Here is a 22,271-nt window from a genome sequence, read left to right on the forward strand (position 1 = left end):
GTTTAACTCAACCCAAACTCGTCCTCGACCGCTGGTGGTGAAACTCTCAAATACTTGGAATTGCAGAATCATGATGATGTCAAACTCATTCAAAATTGAAGGCCGACAATATTTTTATGGAACAGTTTTTATCGAAAAAGGAGTGGGAAAAAGAAAAACAAGCTCTAGAGTATCGGTTTAAACTCGCTCAAACCATGAATATCAATCGTTCAGACCTTAAAATTAGATCAGCTAGATTGTTTTTCAGGAACAAAATGATTGATACTAACTTATCTATAGAAGAAAACAGTTGCCTACTAAGGAACTCTCCTGAATTCAGTTGACTACAATCAAGTAAAATTTTGCGTGTACTATCATTTAATTGTCGTTCACTATTAAGTATGGATAGACGAGTGATGTTGGATATCCTTCTGAAAACTATTAATTCCGATATTGTTTGCCTCACAGAAACCTGGTTAAACCCAATTATTGAAAACCACGAAGTCCTAATTAGTCAATCTTAGTCAATCCAGGCGCGATCAGATAGAAAACTTGGACCGCATGGGGGTGTCCTAATAGCACACCGAAACACATTATCATGCAAAGTGGAGGTTTTGCGAACAAATTCAGATTTCAGTTGTTGTTGCTTATACATCTCCATGGAGGTTACAATCGTTATTATCACCGTTTATAATCCCCCAGCTGACAGCAAATATAGACTCAGTGCAGAATTGTTCTGCAAAACCATTCAGGAGATTGTCAGAGATGTCCAAGAATATCAAAGATCCATTGAATCCTTTACTTTCGTTTTTGAATGGTGACATTAACTTGACTCACACAGATTGGCTTACTTTAAGTAGTAATTGTTCATACGAAGAAGTAGTTTTGAACGAATTCAAAAAATTAAATGTGTCATCACTGCAATCTCATGCAAGCTCGCTGGATTTTTTTCTTAGTAACAATACTAACTTGTGTAGCAAAATATTAGAGGAGAAATAGTTCTCAGATCACAAGTATTTGTTAGCTGAAATTTCGATTGAATATGCTGAGCAAGAAGCCTTGCCTAAAATGAAACCTTTAAATATTGGCAAAGCTAATTGGGACGAATTTACGAGCAATATCAATTTTCCAATGTCTTCCTTTGACTCAATTGATAATATTGTCGACTCGTTTTACCATAAATTAGAACTAGCGTCTTCTATTGCAATTCCACTCTAGAGGAACCAATGCGCCTTTTTACATGTCCTCTAACAGTATCCATTTAGAAAATAAACTCAAACAGCTTTGAAAAATACACAAAGCGCAGAGAAAATTTCACGACTTAGAGAAGAATTATCCATTCCTCTAAATAATGACAAGAAACATTTCGTTGAAAAAAGCAAAGTCTGGTCAACAAACGATGCATATAAATTAATGAGACAAATAACAAAACAGCCAGCTCTGCCTGAGAAAATGGTGTAAATTGAAAAAGAAGTTTTTGGGTACAAGAGCATTGCAGAATGTTTTAACAATTATTTCGCTTCTGTTTTTGTTCAAGACGATTCTGAGGTTGTTATTCCATTTAATCAAGTCCAGAAGGTTTCTTGATTACATTCAGTTTAGCAAAGCGGCTCTGAGCGAGGAAATCAAATACATACGTAGTGGTGCTAACTCTTTTGATGGAATCAGCCCAAAATTTTTGAATTCTGTTTTACCGTACAATTCGAATCAACTTTTGTTATTTTCAGTTGCTGTGTTAGCAAATGTGAGTTTCCCAGTTTGGGGAAAAAAGTGCATGTACGACCCCATTTCAAAAGCGGTAGCAAATTAGATATCAAGAACTACCGACCGATTGCCATGCTTAGCTCCTTGTCACTGCTATTTGAGCGTATGGTGTATAAACAGTTCTCGATTTTTCTGCAACAAAAGCTTTGCGTAGAGCAACATGGTTTTAGGAAAAATTATTCAACCATCACTCAATTAGTTCTCTACTGCCACAGGTTGTATGAGTTACTTGAAGCAAACAAAATGCCAATGACAGTGTATCTAGACATAGCGAAGGCCTTTGATGCCATCAATTATAATATCATACTTTTAAAATTATGTCGAATGGGATTTGACAGTGCTTTCTTGAAGTTTTTCGCGTCATATTTACTTGATCGACAGCAGAGAGTTGTAATATCTTGCGGAAAATCGGACTTTCGACCAATTTTTCGACTTTCGGGTCAATTTTTACAGTTTTTCTTTTTTCCGTTTATATAAATGACATACCCGAAATAAATGTCAATGAGTGCTATTTATACGCGGATGACACAAAATCGTCAGCACTGTAGACAATAAAATACAGCTGGAAAAAAATATTGAAATTGCAATTGTTTAGAGCAGGGAGAATCGGTTAAACTTCAATTTCGATAAGTTCAGAAACGTGCAATTTTCGTTAAAATTACGTAAAAATCAAAACAAGCAAATTTTGCGTCTTCCCAGCAGTGGAACCATCTCACAGGAAACACACTTCAAAGACTTGGGCATATATTTTTCAGAAAATTTATCATGGGATCATCGCTTAAGTTTTGTTCTACAAAAAGCAAATCAGAAGCTTGCTTATCTAAAGAGAACAATTCCAAGTGAAACAAAATTGTCAGTCAAATGCAACCTAGTCAAAACTTACATAATATCGATCTTGTTTTATGGATCAAATGTTTGGTATGCCAGTAAAACTATCGTCAGGCAAATGGAAAGGCTTCAGAGAAAAATTTTAATTCGGATACAATCAAACAGTCATTTTACTGATTAAGAATACAATGATTGTCTTCGATCACTGAATTTACTTCCGATCACATATCAATTTATCTTTTTGTATCTCTTAGTTTTAAACAGAAATATGACAAGAAAACTTCCACTTGAGGCAGAGCAATTTTGGCAAATAAGGAATGGACATCCGAAAACACGATCAAACGAGAAAATATTTTTATACCCAAACGAATGTAATCGCCAGCGTTGCCGTTCTAATTTTTTCTACCGAGTTACAAACTTCAACCTTTCGATGTCACTGGCGCGTGATTTTCCCAACTATAACCCAGATTCAAGTCCTCCCAAATTCAAAAGAGAAGTCAAAGAATATCTATTTGATTGAGCTAAAAAGAATTTAAATTACAAATCATACCCATATGAATGGACAGTGTTTGAGGGAAATCAAATTCAAGCCCCGTTATGGACTTACTAAGCTTGGTGAAAAGATTATTAAAGATTTGACGTATGAACTAACTGCAAATCTTGTTAATAGCCGCGCTCAGCTGGCTATTATAGCGCTCATATTTTTTTACAATTCAGAAATTGAGTTGTATTGGTTTGCCTTCTTTTATTACGACTCCATAGATAGACAAATCCGTATAAGACAAATCTCATATTTATAGCCGCGTCAGCAATTCCAGGCGGCTATTATTGCAGTCCTATTTTTTTACAATACAAGAATTGGATTGTATTGGTGCTCTGTCTTTTTTTTTCAGTTTTGTAAGATGTTTTCACACACAGCTTTCAAAACGGGATAAACAGGTAAAGCTCAGCGGGCATCAGGTTTCACTAGAGGCCCTTAGCCGCGTTTATTAGTTCCTCAAGTACTTAGAGTGGTGAAGCTACTGGTAAGGCCGTAATTCAAGGTTAACAGGTCATTTCCAGAAGTTTTTGAGCCCAAAATGTTGCAATTTTTTCGTCTTTTCGGATTTTTTGTTGGACCGGTCAGTTTGTAAAAGTTGGTAAAGGTCTTTTGCAAGACGTAATTACTTTTTATGGCCATTTTAAGAGCAATAAGTGTTGCTACACCAAACATAAACACGGTAATTTATTCTAATTTTCGAAATTTTTCAAGTTTTTTGAATGTTTTTGTTTCATCTCGTGGTGTCACAATAATAAGTTATTTTATAGTTTCTAGTGGTAATGGAATGGTTTTCAACTTCACGAATTTTACCAATTTTTTTTTATAAAACGTGCAGTTTTTTCCAATCTTGTGACCTTAATTGTCATTATTCAAGTTTTCCAGCTCCAAGGGGCAAGAAATTTCGTCTAGGATTTGCTATTATTTTACTGCAAAATTTTTATTGGACATGGCATAAGCCAATTTTTTCAAATTTTTGCAAATTGTTGTCAATTTTTAGGTTTCTCTAACCTGAACAGCCAAATTTTTTGCTTTAGGTTTTGATAATAGGTTACTGCATAGTTTCTAGTGGTAATGGGGAATGTGTTTCAAGATTTTAATATTAAAAATTTTAATTTATTTCAAATTTATTTCAAATTTTAATTTAATAAATTTCAAATTGTAATTTTTTCTTTGACTTTCCTGAAATTTGTTTTTCCCCAGTGGCCAGGGGTTTGCTGCTTTTGAGTTTGCTAGTATGTTATTGCAGAGTTTCTAGTGGCAACAAAATAGTTTTCTGTTTTTTTAGATTGCAAGTATAAGTAATTTTATAAATAAAGCTTGCCATTTAAATTTTGATTGTTTTCAATTTTTTTTTGAATTTTTTGTCGTTTTCTGATTTTAACTATCTTTATTTGCCAACGCAACTTTTTAAATGTTGCAGATGAGTTACAACACAGAACTCCACAGAGAAGAAAAAGAATTCGAACATTTTTTCCAGACACATTTTCGAAAAATATCTTTAAATTTTTTCTTTTCATTTGAAGCATTTGTCACATTTTTTTTAAAGCATTTGTCATTTTTTTCGGGATCATCTACCTTTATTGTCAAATTAATCTCTTTCAAGTCTTTTGCATGAGTTAATGCCTATAATGCATTGTGTCATAAATAGCCTACAGGTTATAAGCTTCAAGAGTTTTAGGAATAATTGTTTGTTTTTGTTTAGTTTGATTCTTTTAGTTTCTCAACTTTCGAGATTTCGTCTTTTTGGCTGGGATTGTTCAATTGATCTGCTGGTCAGGTACATTAAGTCTGTTTTTCATTCAATTCTTTGGGTTGTATTTCAGGACTTGTCCTGCTATTTTTTTTACTTCGTCTAACAGATTTTTGTTTCCTCTTACCCTGACTTCTTGGAATTGACTTTTTCAATGACTTCATTGATTTCTACTGCTTTGCAGTTAAAATCTGTGTTTGTGACGTCATTTCTACTTTTAGGTTAATTGCGTGACTTACCTCACTCAAAAAAAATGACTTCTGAAATCACTTAATGAAATTACTAGTTAAAGATCAAAAGTGTGCATCCATGTAGTGCCAAACGTATATGCCCTAATTCTTGACTATTAAAGTCTATTAAAGTCAACCTGTTTATCTTATTTCTTTAATTGTTTCAGCTCATGAATGGCCACAAGCGTCCATCGTGGCTATTTTCCGGCAACCTGCCGGCTATGTTTTTAAAATTTAGTCGTTCTTGAGTGCATTGATTAACAGCGTTCTTACCTTCACATGTGTCAACGGTCCTTAAACACTGAGCCTGGCGTAATATATGCGGTTTTAGACGCGCTATACCTCCATGTTTAAGCTCCTAATCTGCACATGTTTTGATCACATCGAGACTGCGGCCAAAAACTAGCGAGCCATAAAAGCCACAGCAAAATTTGTTGATGTACAAATTCCAATATACAGTAGAAATACGCATCGGTAGCTTGACGGATAAGCCTATGACTGATAAGCGAGAGGCAGGGGTTCGCGGCCGGGTTGGTCCCAAAAATGGCTACAATATGCTTAGGGCAAAGAAAGAAAGACCGACAGACAGGGGTGTATTAAAAAACACTCCTGTCTGTCCTGTCGGTCTTTCTTTCTTAAACTCTTTTTGTCTTTTTTGTTAGTGTTTTTCGTTGTTCAGTGTATCTATTTTATTATTTGTAAGTCGCACTTAAGCGCAATGGTTTAACAGCTCTCCTGTTATCACATGTTTTCTCCTGTTTTAACGGCCCTTAAACATATACGCTTAATACATGCGTTTTGAGATGCGCTATACCGCCATATTGAAGCTCCTAATCTGCCCATTTTCTACGATCATTAAGCATGCGGCATAGCAGAAACAAGCGAGTCACAAAAGCCATGGTTCTGAAATTTGCTGATGTAGAAAGAGCAAAAGACAAGTGAAATACGCATTGGAAGCGTAAGTGGCGAGAGCTATTGGTGTTAAACGAGCGACATAGGTTCGAGCCCGCGTTGGTACGGAAAAGAAGCCTTAACTTCTTCTTAAACTTCTATTTGTGTATGTTTTTCTTTTGATGGTTTTGCGGGCCTGCTAGTATCTTGTATACTAATTCAAAAAATTTGTAATTTAGATAATAATAATATTGTAGTCAAATAATGCTTCGTTTCAGCCAACTTGTTAAGTCCTATCTTGTGCCCAGATAGCCGAGAGCTCATATTTTTTCCCCTCTTTTAACAAGGTCTGTTTCAGATACGTAAGATTTAATTTCTTTAACTTTTCTTCAACTTAATCTAGTATTTTATGAAAAAATGATTAAAATTAAAATAAAAATTTTGTCTGTAAGCTGGTCTTACTGCTGGAGCTACCCTTTACACATTACGATTGCTTAATAGTAAATGTATATTTTGTGCTATTCTAACCTTTGTTCCGCATGTACGTGTTTCGTTGTACTGAGCTTTGTTATTAAGCTCAAATTTGATTCTTCTCTTGTTCGCTCCTAAACAAAGTTTGCGGCAATTATTTTAGTCCCGCGGTCTTTTTAATGCAAGTTTTTGCTTGATCAACTTCTGGTCTGACCCATTTGATTTTTCGTCGTAAAAGTGGGTTAAACAGGAAATACCGGGAGGGCTTTAAGTTGTCTTAGAGCCTTACGCCTTACCAGTCTCTAAAAGTTCGAATCACCAAAACTGTTTTGAGGAGAGTTTGATGGCGTGAAAGGCGGTTTTTAGAACTGGACCCCTCTCAGTTAGCCACCTCCCCCCACACTCCTCACTCACCCGCCCAACAGTCTCCGAGTCGAATGGAATTTGAAAAACAGAGCTGATCCTCAAACTCCAATTCTGAAAATTTTGGTGCTAACCAATAAATTGCAAAACCTTGAAGCACAAGAACATATGGTTATATTGGGTAATGGGTATGAATCGGCTAGGACGTTTTAGTCTAGTTGAGTCGACAACACAATATTGAAGTGAAATTTTTTTCTGAGATGTTATTTGAAGATATTTCTTCTCCGTTTCAAAGGTTTCAGTTATGCCTTTCATAAAAGCTATTGGACTTCTTAGCAGTCAAAATAATTGATGCCCAACTATAAACATCAAAAAGAACCAAAGGGAGAAACAGAAGATAGACAAAGCTCAAAAACATTTGCCTACAAGATCAACTGTATTTTTGATAAAGCAAATTTGAAACCTCTGAATGTGACCACTCGACAGCGTATCGTTTTAAAATTTGTTTCAAAATTAATTATAGATTTCGGGGAAATTTGCCCCTCAATATTGTTTTGACGACTTGTAAATTATTTTTATTAAGAAAAAGTTCAAGCTGTATCAAAGTCAATTTTATGTTCTTGTCTTAATTACTTTTAGATCTTTATTTTTATGAGGTTGTTTTCCGCTTTCAAACAAACACCTAATTTTTTCAGATTCACTCAGGATTTTTTTTGCATATGTGGGTTTATATGATTTGATTAAGAATTTATTAGAAGCATTTAATAAAATCTTAAGGAAAATCTTACATACCTCACTAACGACTTAGCTTGTGAATATCCGGCTTGACCAACTTCTATTTGAATTTATATTCTATCTTTATATTCTATTTGAATTTTTATTTGTTGGTACAGGTCATTTTTTTTTAACTTCTGTTATCACTTATACTATAAAGCTGAATAGAGCCTTAAGATTCAAATAAAAAATAGAAGCCAAACAAGCTGAATAATAAAGAAGTTGTTATTTGAGATTTTGCATTTTGAACTTTGTGTTTCAAAAAGGAACATTTCGTCAGTTTTTCTTATTTGCGAAAATTACTTATTTTCTTGATAATTGTCTTTTTACACTAACAAATGCATTCGGTTGGGGTTTACTGTCAGTCGTTCTATTTGTTCCAGTGTTCATGTTAGTGAAATAAAGATAACTGATCTCAGATATTCCTTTTTTGCATACACATCTGTCTTTTTAAAGATTTTTAATTATAAAATATGTAATGTTTGTAATGGGTGAAAAAGAGTGTTGACTGTTTTTTCACAGACTGAGTGATGAAAAGTCTCATTGATTTCAGTAAGGGAACACAGGAAACAAATCAATGGCGAGTACATAGCTAATGATTTTAAGAATGAACGCAAGAAGTTTTTCAAATAATGGGTTTTTTGAGTTCTGACCGTTTGTCGTGACTTTAAACCTCATTTTATTAGTCCTCTGGAATAAAAACTTAAGAATGTTTGAATATAAGTATCCCTTTCAATTGATTGCTAAGGAAACAGAGATATAAAAATACCGCCTTTTAACTTTGCAAAAACTTAGCTTTTCTTTATTATTCGTTTTAGTTTGAATTGTTTTATATTAAATTTGATTGATCATAATTGGACTTATCAATTTTTACAATTGCCTACAAGATCAACTGTATTTTTGATAAAGCAAAAATAAAACCTCTGAATGTGACCACTCGACAGCGTATCGTTTTGAAATTTGTTTCAAAAGTACTTACAGATTTCGGGGAAATTTGCCCCTCAATATTGTTTTGACGACTTGTAAATTATTATTTTAAGAAAAAGTTCAAGCTGTATCAAAGTCAAATTTATGTTCTTGTCTTAATTACTTTTAGATCTTTATTTTTATGAGGTTGTTTTCCGCTTTCAAACAAACACCTAATTTTTTCAGAAAACGGAGAGTCACTCAGGATTTTTCTTTTTTTTGCATATGTGGGTTTATATGATTTGATTAAGAATTTGTTAGAAGCATTTAATAAGATCTTAGGGAAAATCTTACATACCTCACTAACGACTTAGCTTGTGAATATCCGGATTGATCAACTTCTATTTGAAATTTTATTCTCAATTTTTATTTTTGGTACAGGTCTTTTTTTTAAACTTCTGTTATCACTTATACTATAAAGCTGAATAGAGCCTTAAGACTCAAATAAAAAGTTTTGTCTGTAAGCTGGTCTTACTGCTGGAGCTAACCTTTACACATTACTATTGCTTAATAGTAAATGTATATTTTGTGCTATTCTAAGTTTTGTTCCGCATGTACGTGTTTCGTTGTACTGAGCTTGTTATTAAGCTCAAATTTGATTCTTCTCTTGTTCGCTCCTAAACCAAGTTTGCTGCAATTACATTAGTCCCGTGGTCTTTTTAATACAATTTTTTGCTTGATCAACTTTTGGTCTGACCCATTTGATTTTTCGGCGTAAAAGTGGGTTAAACAGGAAATACCGGGAGGGCTTTAAGTTGTCTAAGAGCCTTACGCCTTGCCAGTCTCTAAAAGTTCGAATCACCAAAACTGTTTTGAGGAGACAGTTTGATGGCGTGAAAGGCGGTTTTTAGAACTGGACCCCTCTCAGTCAGCCACCTCCCCCCACACTCCTCAATCACCCGCCCAACACTCCCCGAGTCGAATGGGAATTTGAAAAACAGAGCTGATCCTCAATAAACTCCAATTCTGAAAATTTTGGTGCTAACCAATAAATTGCAAAAACTTGAAGCACATGAACATATGGTTATATTGGGTAATGGGTATGAATCGGCTAGGACGTTTTAGTCTAGTTGAGTCGACAACACAATATTGAAGTGAAATTTTTTTCTGAGATGTTATTTGAAGATATTTCTTCTCCGTTTCAAAGGTTTCAGTTATGCCTTTCATAAAAGCTATTGGACTTCTTAGCAGTCAAAATAATTGATAAGTCCAACTGTAAACATCAAAAAGAACCAAAAGGGAGAAACAGAAGATAGACAAAGCTCAAAAACAATTGCCTACCAGCTCAACTGTATTTTTGATAAAGCAAGTTTGAAACCTCTGAATGTGACCACTCGACAGCGTATCGTTTTAAAATTTGTTTCAAAAGTAAATATAGATTTCGGGGAAATTTACCCATCAATATTGTTTTGACTTGTAAATTATTATTATTAAGAAAAAGTTCAAGCTGTTTCAAATTCAAATTTATGTTCTTGTCTTAATTACTTTTAGATCTTTATTTTTATGGGGTTGTTTTCCGCTTTCAAACACCTAATTTTTTCAGAAAACGGAGAGTCACTCAGGATTTTTCTTTTTTTTTGCAGATGTGGGTTTATATGATTTGATTAAGAATTTGTTAGAAGCATTTAATAAGATCTTAGGGAAAATCTTACATACCTCACTGACGACTTAGCTTGTGAATATCCGGCTTGATCAACTTCTATTTGAATTTATATTCTATTTTTATATTCTATTTGAATTTTATTTGTTGGTACAGGTATTTTATTTGTTGGTTTATTTTTTTTAACTTCTGTTATCACTTATACTATAAAGCTGAATAGAGCCTTAAGATTCAAATAAAAAATAGAAGCCAAACAAGCTGAATAATAAAGAAGTTGTTATTTGAGATTTTGCATTTTGAACTTTGTGTTTCAAAAAGGAACATTTCGTCAGTTTTTCTTATTTGCGAAAATTACCTATTTTCTTGATAATTGTCTTTTTACACTAAAAAATGCATTCGATTGGGGTTTACTGTCAGTCGTTCTATTTGTTCACGTGTTCATGTTAGTGAAATAAAGATAACTGATCTCAGATATTCCTTTTTTGCATACACATCTGTCTTTTTAAAGATTTTTAATTATAAAATATGTAATGTTTGTAATGGGTGAAAAAGAGTGTTGACTGTTTTTTCACAGACTGAGTGATGAAAAGTCTCATTGATTTCAGTAAGGGAACACAGGAAACAAATCAATGGCGAGTACATAGCTAATGATTTTAAGAATGAACGCAAGAAGTTTTCAAATAATGGATTTTTTGAGTTCTGACCGTTTGTCGTGACTTTAAACCTCATTTTATTAGTCCTCTGGAATAAATCCTCTGGAAAATTACTGTCAGTCGTTCTATTTGTTCCAGTGTTCATGTTAGTGAAATAAAGATAACTGATCTCAGATATTCCTTTTTTGCATACACATCTGTCTTTTTAAAGATTTTTAATTATAAAATATGTAATGTTTGTAATGGGTGAAAAAGAGTGTTGACTGTTTTTTCACAGACTGAGTGATGAAAAGTCTCATTGATTTCAGTAAGGGAACACAGGAAACAAATCAATGGCGAGTACATAGCTAATGATTTTAAGAATGAACGCAAGAAGTTTTTCAAATAATGGATTTTTTGAGTTCTGACCGTTTGTCGTGACTTTAAACCTCATTTTATTAGTCCTCTGGAATAAAAACTTAAGAATGTTTGAATATAAGTATCCCTTTCAATTGATTGCTAAGGAAACAGAGATATAAAAATACCGCCTTTTAACTTTGCAAAAACTTAGCTTTTGGTTATTATTCGTTTTAGTTTGAATTGTTTTATATTAAATTTGATTGATCATAATTGGACTTATCAATTTTTACAATTGCCTACAAGATCAACTGTGTTTTTGATAAAGCAAAAATGAAACCTCTGAATGTGACCACTCGACAGCGTATCGTTTTGAAATTTGTTTCAAAAGTACTTACAGATTTCGGGGAAATTTGCCCCTCAATATTGTTTTGACGACTTGTAAATTATTATTATTATTAAATAAAAGTTCAAGCTGTATCAAAGCCAAATTTATGTTCTTGTCTTAATTACTTTTAGATCTTTATTTTTATGAGGTTGTTTTCCGCTTTCAAACAAACACCTAATTTTTTCAGAAAACGGAGAGTCACTCAGGATTTTCTTTTTTTTTGCATATGTGGGTTTATATGATTTGATTAAGAATTTGTTAGAAGAAGCATTTAATAAGATCTTAGGAAAAATCTTACATACCTCACTAACGACTTAGCTTGTGAATATCCGGATTGATCAACTTCTATTTGAATTTATATTCTCAGTTTTTATTTGTTGGTACAGGTTTTTTTTTAACTTCTGTTATCACTTATACTATAAAGCTGAATAGAGCCGTAAGATTCAAATAAAAAATAGAAGCCAAACAAGCTGAATAATAAAGAAGTTTTTATTTGAGATTTCGCATTTTGAACTTTGTGTTTCAAAAAGGAACATTTCGTCAGTTTTTCTTATTTGCGAAAATTACTTATTTCTTGATAATTGTCTTTTTACACTAAAAAAATGCATTCGATTGGGGTTTACTGTCAGTCGTTCTATTTGTTCCAGTGTTCATGTTAGTGAAATAAAGATAACTGATCTCAGATATTCCTTTTTTGCATACACATCTGTCTTTTTAAAGATTTTTAATTATAAAATATGTAATGTTTGTAATGGGTGAAAAAGAGTGTTGACTGTTTTTTCACAGACTGAGTGATGAAAATTCTCATTGATTTCAGTAAGGGAACACAGGAAACAAATCAATGGCGAGTACATAGCTAATGATTTTAAGAATGAACGCAAGAAGTTTTTCAAATAATGGATTTTTTGAGTTCGGACCGTTTGTCTTGACTTTAAACCTCATTTTATTAGTCCTCTGGAATAAAAACTTAAGCATGTTTGAATATAAGTATCCCTTTCAATTGATTGCTAAGGACACAGAGATATAAAAATACCGCCTTTTAACTTTGCAAAAACTTAGCTTTTGTTTATTATTCGTTTTAGTTTGAATTGTTTTATATTAAATTTGATTGATCATAATTGGACTTGTCAATTTTTACAATTGTCTACAAAATCAACTGTATTTTTGATAAAGCAAAAATGAAACTTTTGAATGTGACCACTCGAGAGCGTATCGTTTTGAAATTTGTTTCAAAAGTACTTACAGATTTCGGGGAAATTTGCCCCTCAATATTGTTTTGACGACTTGTAAATTATTATTATTAAGAAAAAGTTCAAGCTGTATCAAAGTCAAATTTATGTTCTTGTCTTAATTACTTTTAGATCTTTAATTTTATGAGGTTATTTTCCGCTTTCAAACAAACACCTAATTTTTTCAGAAAACGGAGAGTCACTCAGGATTTTTCTTTTTTTTGCATATGTGGGTTTATATGATTTGATTAAGAATTTGTTAGCAGAAGCATTTAATAAGATCTTAGGGAAATCTTACATACCTCACTAACGACTTAGCTTGTGAATATCCGGATTGATCAACTTCTATTTGATTTTATATTCTCAATTTTTATTTGTTGGTACAGGTCTTTTTTTTTAACTTCTGTTATCACTTATACTATAAAGCTGAATAGAGCCTTAAGATTCAAATATAAAATAGAAGCCAAACAAGCTGAATAATAAAGAAGTTTTCATTTGAGATTTCGCATTTTGAACTTTGTGTTTCAAAAAGGAACATTTCGTCAGTTTTTCTTATTTGCGAAAATTACTTAATTTCTTGATAATTGTCTTTTTACACTAAAAAAATGCATTCGATTGGGGTTTACCGTCAGTCGTTCTATTTGTTCCAGTGTTCATGTTAGTGAAATAAAGATAACTGATCTCAGATATTCCTTTTTTGCATACACATCTGTCTTTTTAAAGATTTTTAATTATAAAATATGTAATGTTTGTAATGGGTGAAAAAGAGTGTTGACTGTTTTTTCACAGACTGAGTGATGAAAAGTCTCATTGATTTCAGTAAGGGAACACAGGAAACAAATCAATGGCGAGTACATAGCTAATGATTTTAAGAATGAACGCAAGAACTTTTTCAAAAAATGGATTTTTTGAGTTCTGACCGTTTGTCTTGACTTTAAACCTCATTTTATTAGTCCTCTGGAATGAAAACTTAAGCATGTTTGAATATAAGTATCCCTTTCAATTGATTGCTAAGGAAACAGAGATATAAAAATACCGCCTTTTAACTTTGAAAAAACTTAGCTTTTGTTTATTATTCGTTTTAGTTTGAATTGTTTTATATTAAATTTGATTGATCATAATTGGACTTATCAATTTTTACAATTGTCTACAAGATCAACTGTATTTTTGATAAAGCAAAAATGAAACTTTTGAATGTGACCACTCGAGAGCGTATCGTTTTGATATTTGTTTCAAAAGTACTTACAGATTTCGGGGAAATTTGCCCCTCAATATTGTTTTGACTTGTAAATTATTATTATTAAGAAAAAGTTCAAGCTGTATCAAAGTCAAATTTATGTTCTTGTCTTAATTACTTTTAGATCTTTAATTTATTGAGGTTGTTTTCCGCTTTCAAACAAACACCTAATTTTTTCAGAAAACGGAGAGTCACTCAGGATTTTTCTTTTTTTTGCATATGTGGGTTTATATGATTTGATTAAGAATTTGTTAGAAGAAGCATTTAATAAGATCTTAGGGAAAATCTTACATACCTCACTAACGACTTAGCTTGTGAATATCCGGATTGATCAACTTCTATTTGAATTTATATTCTCAATTTTTATTTGTTGGTACAGGTCTTGTTTTTAACTTCTGTTATCACTTATACTATAAAGCTGAATAGAGCCTTAAGATTCAAATAAAAAATAGAAGCCAAACAAGCTGAATAATAAAGAAGTTTTTATTTCAGATTTCGCATTTTGAACTTTGTGTTTCAAAAAGGATCATTTCCTCAGTTTTTCTTATTTGCGAAAATTACTTATTTTCTTGATAATTGTCTTTTTACACTAGAAAAATGCATTCGATTGGGGTTTACTGTCACTCATTCTATTTGTTCCAGTGTTCATGTTTGTGAAATAAAGATAACTGATCTCAGATATTCCTTTTTTGAATACACATCTGTCTTTTTAAAGATTTTTAATTATAAAATATGTAATGTTTGTAATGGGTGTAGCAAATGTTGTTTTTTGAAGTTTGCATTGATGGTGTTCTCCGAATTGGTCTGCGGGCAACTAATGACTTTTTGACACTACGGTTTTCATTAAAATTTTGTGAAAGCTCTCCATTTGTTCTGATACTGTATTGTTACTAAAAAAAGGCTCAGATTTTTAATCTGTTGTTAGCCACCGATTGAAAAGAAAACTTAGATTCAGGTAGGCGTCTCTATGAAACGTAAATAGAGGAGATTGAAGGACAAGAAAACAAAAAGGTCCGAACCCATAAAAACCACCAGCCATTAAATTCAATCATTTATCAACTTCTATGATATTACTGTTGCAATCAATGAGATCTTTCATTGCTCGACTGCAACAAACCTACAGAAAAATACCTCAAAGTCAAAACTCAAAGATTAAAGTTTTCTACCAAAAGAATTAGTTTCAAAGTATTAATACCATAAACTATGAAAGAGAAGCATTATGTATTCCTACAAGACTTCGTTTGAACTGAACCTATACCACTCAGTATAGGGACTTGGTAACAATACAGTATAAGAACAAATGGAGAGCTTTCCAAAAGTTTCAATGAAAACCGTAGTGTCAACAAAGTCATTAGTTGCCCGCAGACCGATTCGGAAAACACCATCAATGCAAACTTAAGAAAAAATTAAAACATTTGCTACACCCATTACAAACATTACATATTTTGTAATTAAAAATCTTAAAAAAGACAGATGTGTATTCAGAAAAGGAATATCTGAGATCAGTTATCTTTATTTCACCAACATGAACACTGGAACAAATAGAATGGTTGACAGTAAACCCCAATCGAATGCATTTGAGTGTAAAAAGACAATTATCAAGAAAATAAGTAATTTTCGCAAATAGGAAAAACCGACGAAATGTTCCTTTTTGAAACAAAGTTCAAAATGCGAAATCTCAAATAAAAACTTCTTTAGTATTCAGCTTGTTTGGCTTCTATTTTTTATTTGAATCTTAAGGCTCTATTCAGCTTTGTAGTATAAGTGATAACAGAAGTTCAAAAAATGACCTGTACCAACAAATAAAAATTGAGAATATAAATTCAAATAGAAGTTGATCAGGCCGGATATTCACAAGCTAAGTCGTTGGTGAGGTATGTAAGATTTTCCCTAAGATCTTATTAAATGTTTCTTCTAACAAATTCTTAATCAAATCATATAAACCCACATATGCAAAAAAAAGAAAAGTCCTGAGTGAATAGGTGTTTATTTGAAAGCGGAAAACAATCTCATTAAAATAAAGATCTAAAAGTAATTAAGACAAGAACATAAATTTGACTTTGATACAGCTTGAACTTTTTCTTAATAATAATAATTTACAAGTCGTCAAAACAAAATTGAGGGACAAATTTCCCCGAAATCTTTAATTACTTTTGAAACAAATTTCAAACCGATACGCTGTCGAGTTGTCACATTCAGAGGTTTCATTTTTGCTTTATCAGAAATACAGTTGATCTTGTAGGCAATTGTAAAAATTGATAAGTCCAATTATGATCAATCAAATTTAATATAAAAGAATTCAAACTAAAACGAATAATAAACAAAAGCTAAGTTTTTGCAAAGTTAAAAGGAGGTATATTTATATCTCTGTTTCCTTAGCAATCAATTGAAAGGGATACTTATATTCAAACATGCTTAAATATTTATTCCAGAGGACTAATAAAATGAGATTTAAAGTCGTGACAAACGGCCAGAACTCAAAAATCAATTATTTGAAAAACTTCTTGCGTTCATTCTTAAAATCATTAGCTATGTACTCGCCATTGATTTGTTTCCTGTGTTCCCTTACTGAAATCAATGAGACTTTTCATCACTCAGTCTGTGAAAAAACATAGTCAACACTCTTTACAAAATTTACTTAATTTTCTTGGAAACATTTAGTTTAATTTTAATCAATGACATAAAATATAAATTGTGATCATAATTTATGACCTCCTGTGAACATCATTAAGACCTGTCAGTTTTGGGACGCAGTGACAATACAGGATAAAGAATAGGAAAACAATACGAAAACTTTTACCCTCAAAGTTAACAAAATCATTAGTTGCCCACAGACCAATTCTGACAACAGTGTACATTCACCATGCAACAGATGCAGTGGAAAACAAAAATGGCCCGAATAACCAAAAAATCTATATTCTAAAAAACCACGATTTGACATAACCACGTTTTGACGTTGCTTCGGATGTACTTAACTGTTACTATTGAAAATGAATTTGGCAAAAACCTAACAAAAAGTTTAAAAGATCGAAATTGTGAACAAAATCGGTGTAATAAGTCCAATATTCACATAAAGTTTAAACCTCGATTACTCTTCGAAAAAGAAGGCATTTTGAAAAGGCTTGTTGATTTCATACATTACACTGGACGGTCTTTCTAGAGATGCCACTCACAACGCTCTCTATTGGTCAAAATTGACAGCGAAAAACCAGTTGAGCAATGTAGTTCCTCCCCTGACTAGTGGGGTCGAAACAATAAAACTTTGCGATTGTGCCGATTTTTTCAAAAAGGTGTTTTAAAAAAACTTTTAACTGGTTTTAAAAGATTTTATAGATAACTTCGACTCCGACGTCTATTGCAGCTAATTCGACAATCTGGAGGCTGTGTTATGCAACTTAAATAGAATTTTTGTTTGGCCAGTTTTTGAAGTCTTTTTCACGCTTGAATTCTTTTTTGAGTGTTATATAGATCATTCAGAGTTTAAAGTATTCTTAGCGGGCGGTAGTTAACTTTTAAAATCTAATGTGAAGTGCGCCAGAGAAGATTTCTGTTTCAAATTTAAATCTGGTGTTGTAATTGTAGTAAAAGCACTCGAACCCTTCAAGAAATCTACCATGCTGAAGCAGCTTATGCATCACCCTAGCGCGGTGGTCGCAGACTGTCGTTTTTTTTCGTTTTTGAATGCAAGCAGCAGTTTGTTGTCGTACTGAGATAGTTTCTTTTGCTTTCTGAGAAGTTGATTTAGACAAGTGCTTAATACACTGGCTTGTGGATGTAGAGGTTTCAGGATCAACTAGTTAAAGAATTGAATGCTTTTTTCGACTTGGATTCTGAAATTTGAGTTTCTTTATTCGATAGTGTTCAATGTACTTTTCAAAAGCCAGTAGCACCTGGGATCAATTATCTTTAGAACGGGGTTGTCTCCCTACGTAGAGGAATTTCGGCAGAATTCCTAGGTATCTGTGAGCACAACTTAGTCCAAAATGCATGGTCCAAAAGAGACACGTTATGCTGTTGATCACGGAATTTTCGTCTATTTTGTCAATTTACTCAACTTACTTGAAGATCTTACTCAACTGTCGTTTTATGTCCCCGTGTAAAACTGTCCTGGCGTTTTCGAACTTGCAAGGAGTTTAAGGAATGAGGTCATAAATGCATGCATTGATATTGTTCAGCTCTCACAAAGGCAATTGAGTTCGCCGGAGACACTTATGAGGAGATTGCAAAATTATACGACACACAACCTTCCAACGACGCCATTCCGCTCTGCGAGTCGCTGCATGAATACGCGGGCATCATCTCTCACTTACCCGAGCTGCGGAGCTTGCACCAGGGAGCCACAAACAAAGTGAAACACTTGCAAGACCAAGAGGAGCTGGGAAGAGTGGAGTCAGAACAGGTATGGGTGCATAAGTGTTAAACTGGGATAGCATGTAGTTCCTCCCCCCACGAGTCTGCGATCTCCGAAATTGTTCACAGAATTTGTATGCATCTGTAACATTTTACAATGACTTATATATGGCTCTTAATTTATAACTAAAGCACTGCAGTTTTTATACGTTTTTATCAATTTCCTAAACTGCTAAACAGTGAAAGGCGTCAATTAGATAGGGTAAGAGAAAAGAAAATGTGATCAAATGAAGAGTTTGGTTGTGCTGTTACAGGTGCAACAAGTGCAAGACAGGACAACTGTGGTGACGTATGCAGTGCTGGCTGAGATGAACAACTTTCAATCGGACAGAGATGTTGACTTCTCGGACATGATGAGGGACTATCTGCAACAACAACTCATCTTCTACAACAACATCACACAGAGAATACAGTTGGCGCTAGAGAGGTTTGACGCCAGCAGACCTCAGAATGCCTCCTCCTCCTCCTCGTCCAGTGCTATGTCTCCGGGAGGATCCTTCAGATGAAAAAATTGAATGCCTCGATTTTCAAAGCATCTTGTTCACAACCCTCCAAATATTTTTAATTATCCGTTAATCGAACCTGGAATCTATACACTCTTTAGTTTTGTAGATATAAGCCTGATGTGCTCCCTATTATGGAAAATGTAATTATGAAATTTCTCACGTCAAATCGAGGTTGCCAGTAAAAATGAATCATGTTTTTCCATGTGGTGTTTGAAAGATTTGCTCTGCATCAAATAAAGAAGTGACAGTTTCCGGTTTCGAGCTTGAATCAGAATTGTAATTTAAGTTGATTAGTTGCCCCTTCGGTTAAAAATTTTTAATTTTACTTGTAATCCTAATTTTGTAAATTTTCCAATTCGCTCGCATAGTCAGTGATGCTTTGTATGAAATAAATTTGTGTAATAAATGAAGGTGGCCTATTCGGCTGATATTGACAAGTAGTTTTAGTCAATTCTTTCACTGTCCAAATTGTGAATATAGCAAATTATGACAATGCTTAAATCAAGCTCATTTTCATAAGTTGTTTGGATTTGATCCCGAGCTCAGTGAATTTAATATCACCTCGAAGTTTTCCCAAAGGAAAATTTAAACGCATCAGGTTAATGTTCTCATTTAACATAAAATTCGTTGATAGTTGCGATAGCTAAGTGGAGCTATTGTTCACCTCTTGTTTTTTCAAAGATTTTGGTTTGTATTGGGAGCTGATTTTTAAAAACTCAAAATGGCGTTATCATTTTCCGTTTTTACGACTCGCGGGTCGGCAATAGTCAACTCCCGATTCTTAGTAGTCTACAAGGATCATATATGATGTCATGCGAATCATAACGTATTTCCTAGTACCATCATTGTATGACTACTAAGAAATCATACATGATCATTGTATAACAACCCGGTAGGTATTAAAAAAAAACGAACGTTTGAATTGCGAATGCGGGATTCGAGATTGGGTTGTTTTAGTTTTTTTTGTTGAAATTAACAACTTCAATTTAATTGATCTTACCTTGTTTTCTGTGCTCTATCTTTTTCTTTGGAAAATCGACAAAGTAAGTTTTCAGAATATTGAATTAAACTGAATAGGTTATTTATAAAAGCTTGTTGAGAAAAAGCTCAACTAACTGGATTGTAAGCAGAAAAGTATCAAGTGTCGTTTGGGCGAAGGAACATGGCCAACGGAACAAATTCTCAATTAGCTCTTGAAACACGCAAAAGCTAAATAAATTGCGTGCCAAATTGTGTTATCAATAATAAATACACTATGGTCCAGTGGCACGAAAGTAAAACAAAGCTTGAGCGGAAAGGCGCTATAAGATTAATAGATTAATAGCTGGAACATTATACTGCCTAAGGAATAATAATGGGGTAGGGCTGTTACATCACCCCGCTTAGGAAGGACATGTCCTCATGTCCCACTATTCTGTCTCCGAACCCGATGAGGACGATGAGCTCGAAGAACGCGAGCGAGGCTTCCTTTTTATTTTCTTGTTTTGTGGATTATGATTTCCCCGAAGTAATTGAGAACGCAGGGAGCGGAATTCGTTTTGGAGACCTCTGAGGTGACGACAGGTCGTTGAACAGGACTCAGAGGCAGACATAGTGTCCGTATTCACCCCTGCATTGCGGACCTTAGAGGATTTTGGCTTTTTAGGTTGTTTTTTTCTCCAGCGTAACAACCTTCGCGGAGAGCAGACGATTTGCCGTCCGAGAATCATCTAGCATTTGATTCAGCTCGGAATTGCGAGCTTTTAGTTTGTCGATCTCATTGGTAGCCTGGTAAAGGTCACGCTCGTGAGCCTCACGAGATCGACGAAGTCGAATAAGTTGATCTCGAAGGTCGCGATTTTCAGCCGAGTTGTCAACAGGGATAGCGACTAGATCCGCAGGATCCAGCAGAGGCCTTCGCCTTGCATTGTAAGGATCCTGAAGGCGAACTTTCCCATTGCGGTAAAATTCAACAACCCGCAACACGGCATGCAAATTTGCTGAATACACCAAACCGTTGAGGCGTAAGGGACCGTTGCGAGGTGGACCCATAGCCTGGCGTGAATTGCTTCCTTCGAGCGGGCTGCTTCTCGAACCCGAAGCTGCTGTTGCAGAAGCAGTCTGAACGACTGGAATGTTTTTGGAAGGCGGACAAAAGATGATTGTCATTTCATCCGAAGAAGCAGATGAGCAGACATCCGTGTGCGGCTGAGGATCCCGATTTTGCGAGAGGTTTTGACGGAACTCAAGCGACTGATCACTTGCCCAGTTGCCAGTTATTCCTGTATCTGCTTGAGAGTCCATACTATCGTCCAGCAACGGAATTGCAGGCGAAGAAGCACCTGAAAGAAGATCTGTGTCCAGAAGAATATCAGGGCCTGGAGAAGCAGGCATAGTGTTGATTGACTCTGAGCTTGTCGACATCTAAAACAAGCAATGTCAATCATTTGTGTACAGAAGTGCATCAGGGCTGCCAGTGATTGATGAACGAAAAGAAAAAAAAAATTTTGAATGAAGCAAAAGACAAAAATCAGAAAGCGGCAGTTTTTTTTTTTCTAAGACAGAACACTATAGGCGATAAAGAGTCAACCTGTGCTTAAATTTTTGTTGTGTAGCGGGCAGAATTTAGTTGTGCTGACGGATAAATTGAATCAACTATTACAGTGCGATTATCAGGGTTCCCATCAGTTTCATTGACAAGTTGGTCATGATTGACAGGCGCAGATGCGTGTATATTATTTATGTGATTTTGAAGCATCTGCGTAAAAGGCGCAAGGGGGTTAAGAAGCCGGAAAACTGTCCAGAAAGGAACTCCATGAGAAAGGAGCCTAAGCGCAAATACAAGTTTCAATATATAGATAAAGAGCCCTAGAAGCGCTAAAGTTGTTAGCGTAATTACAGTGCACCTCTCGGCGTAGTACCAACCACCACTCGCAACAGATTGCAAATCAATCAAATATTTCCAAGCCGCCAAATTTTCCTGTTCTTCGGAAACGCTTGGATTAAAATGCATTAAACCAGGATGAGAATATTGGCTGCGAGGACCAAGATATACTTCTCGTCCCGAAATTGTTCGGCGCGAGTATTTTAGAACCCGAGCCTTTGCGCTCTGCCTCAAGTTCTGATAAGAAAAGAGACCAGCGGTGTGTAATGAAGGTAAGTTATCACTAAAATCTAGATGGCTGAAAACACTTAGAGATTCGGGCGTACGTGCGACCGAATAATCATCTCCATAGTGCATCCAGATGCCTTCAGACGTGCGGTACATGTAAGGTGCTATGGGATCACAAGCAGTCAAAGTATAGTTTGGATACACAACTTGTGTTATCGGATTCATGAAACGAATTTGCGTATCATTGCCCAAAAGAACAGGAAC

The 22,271-nt window shown here is 34.3% G+C and overlaps 1 protein-coding gene across 1 annotated transcript in view; it reads left to right on the forward strand.

The window, feature by feature from the left end:
• LOC142349744 (sorting nexin-18-like) overlaps window positions 1–19,036 on the forward strand; it is a 142,384-nt gene extending 123,348 nt beyond the window's left edge. The window contains exons 9-10 of the mRNA XM_075401491.1: window positions 18,176–18,399; window positions 18,665–19,036. Coding sequence (XP_075257606.1) covers window positions 18,176–18,399; window positions 18,665–18,916 — 476 coding nt within the window. The 3' untranslated portion in view covers window positions 18,917–19,036. The remainder of the gene's footprint in view (window positions 1–18,175; window positions 18,400–18,664) is intronic.
• The last annotated feature ends 3,235 nt before the right edge of the window (window positions 19,037–22,271 follow it).

The sequence above is a fragment of the Convolutriloba macropyga genome, chromosome 11 (assembly GCF_964194025.1).
Source record: "Convolutriloba macropyga chromosome 11, txConMacr16.3, whole genome shotgun sequence".
Lineage (NCBI taxonomy): Eukaryota > Metazoa > Xenacoelomorpha > Acoela > Convolutidae > Convolutriloba > Convolutriloba macropyga.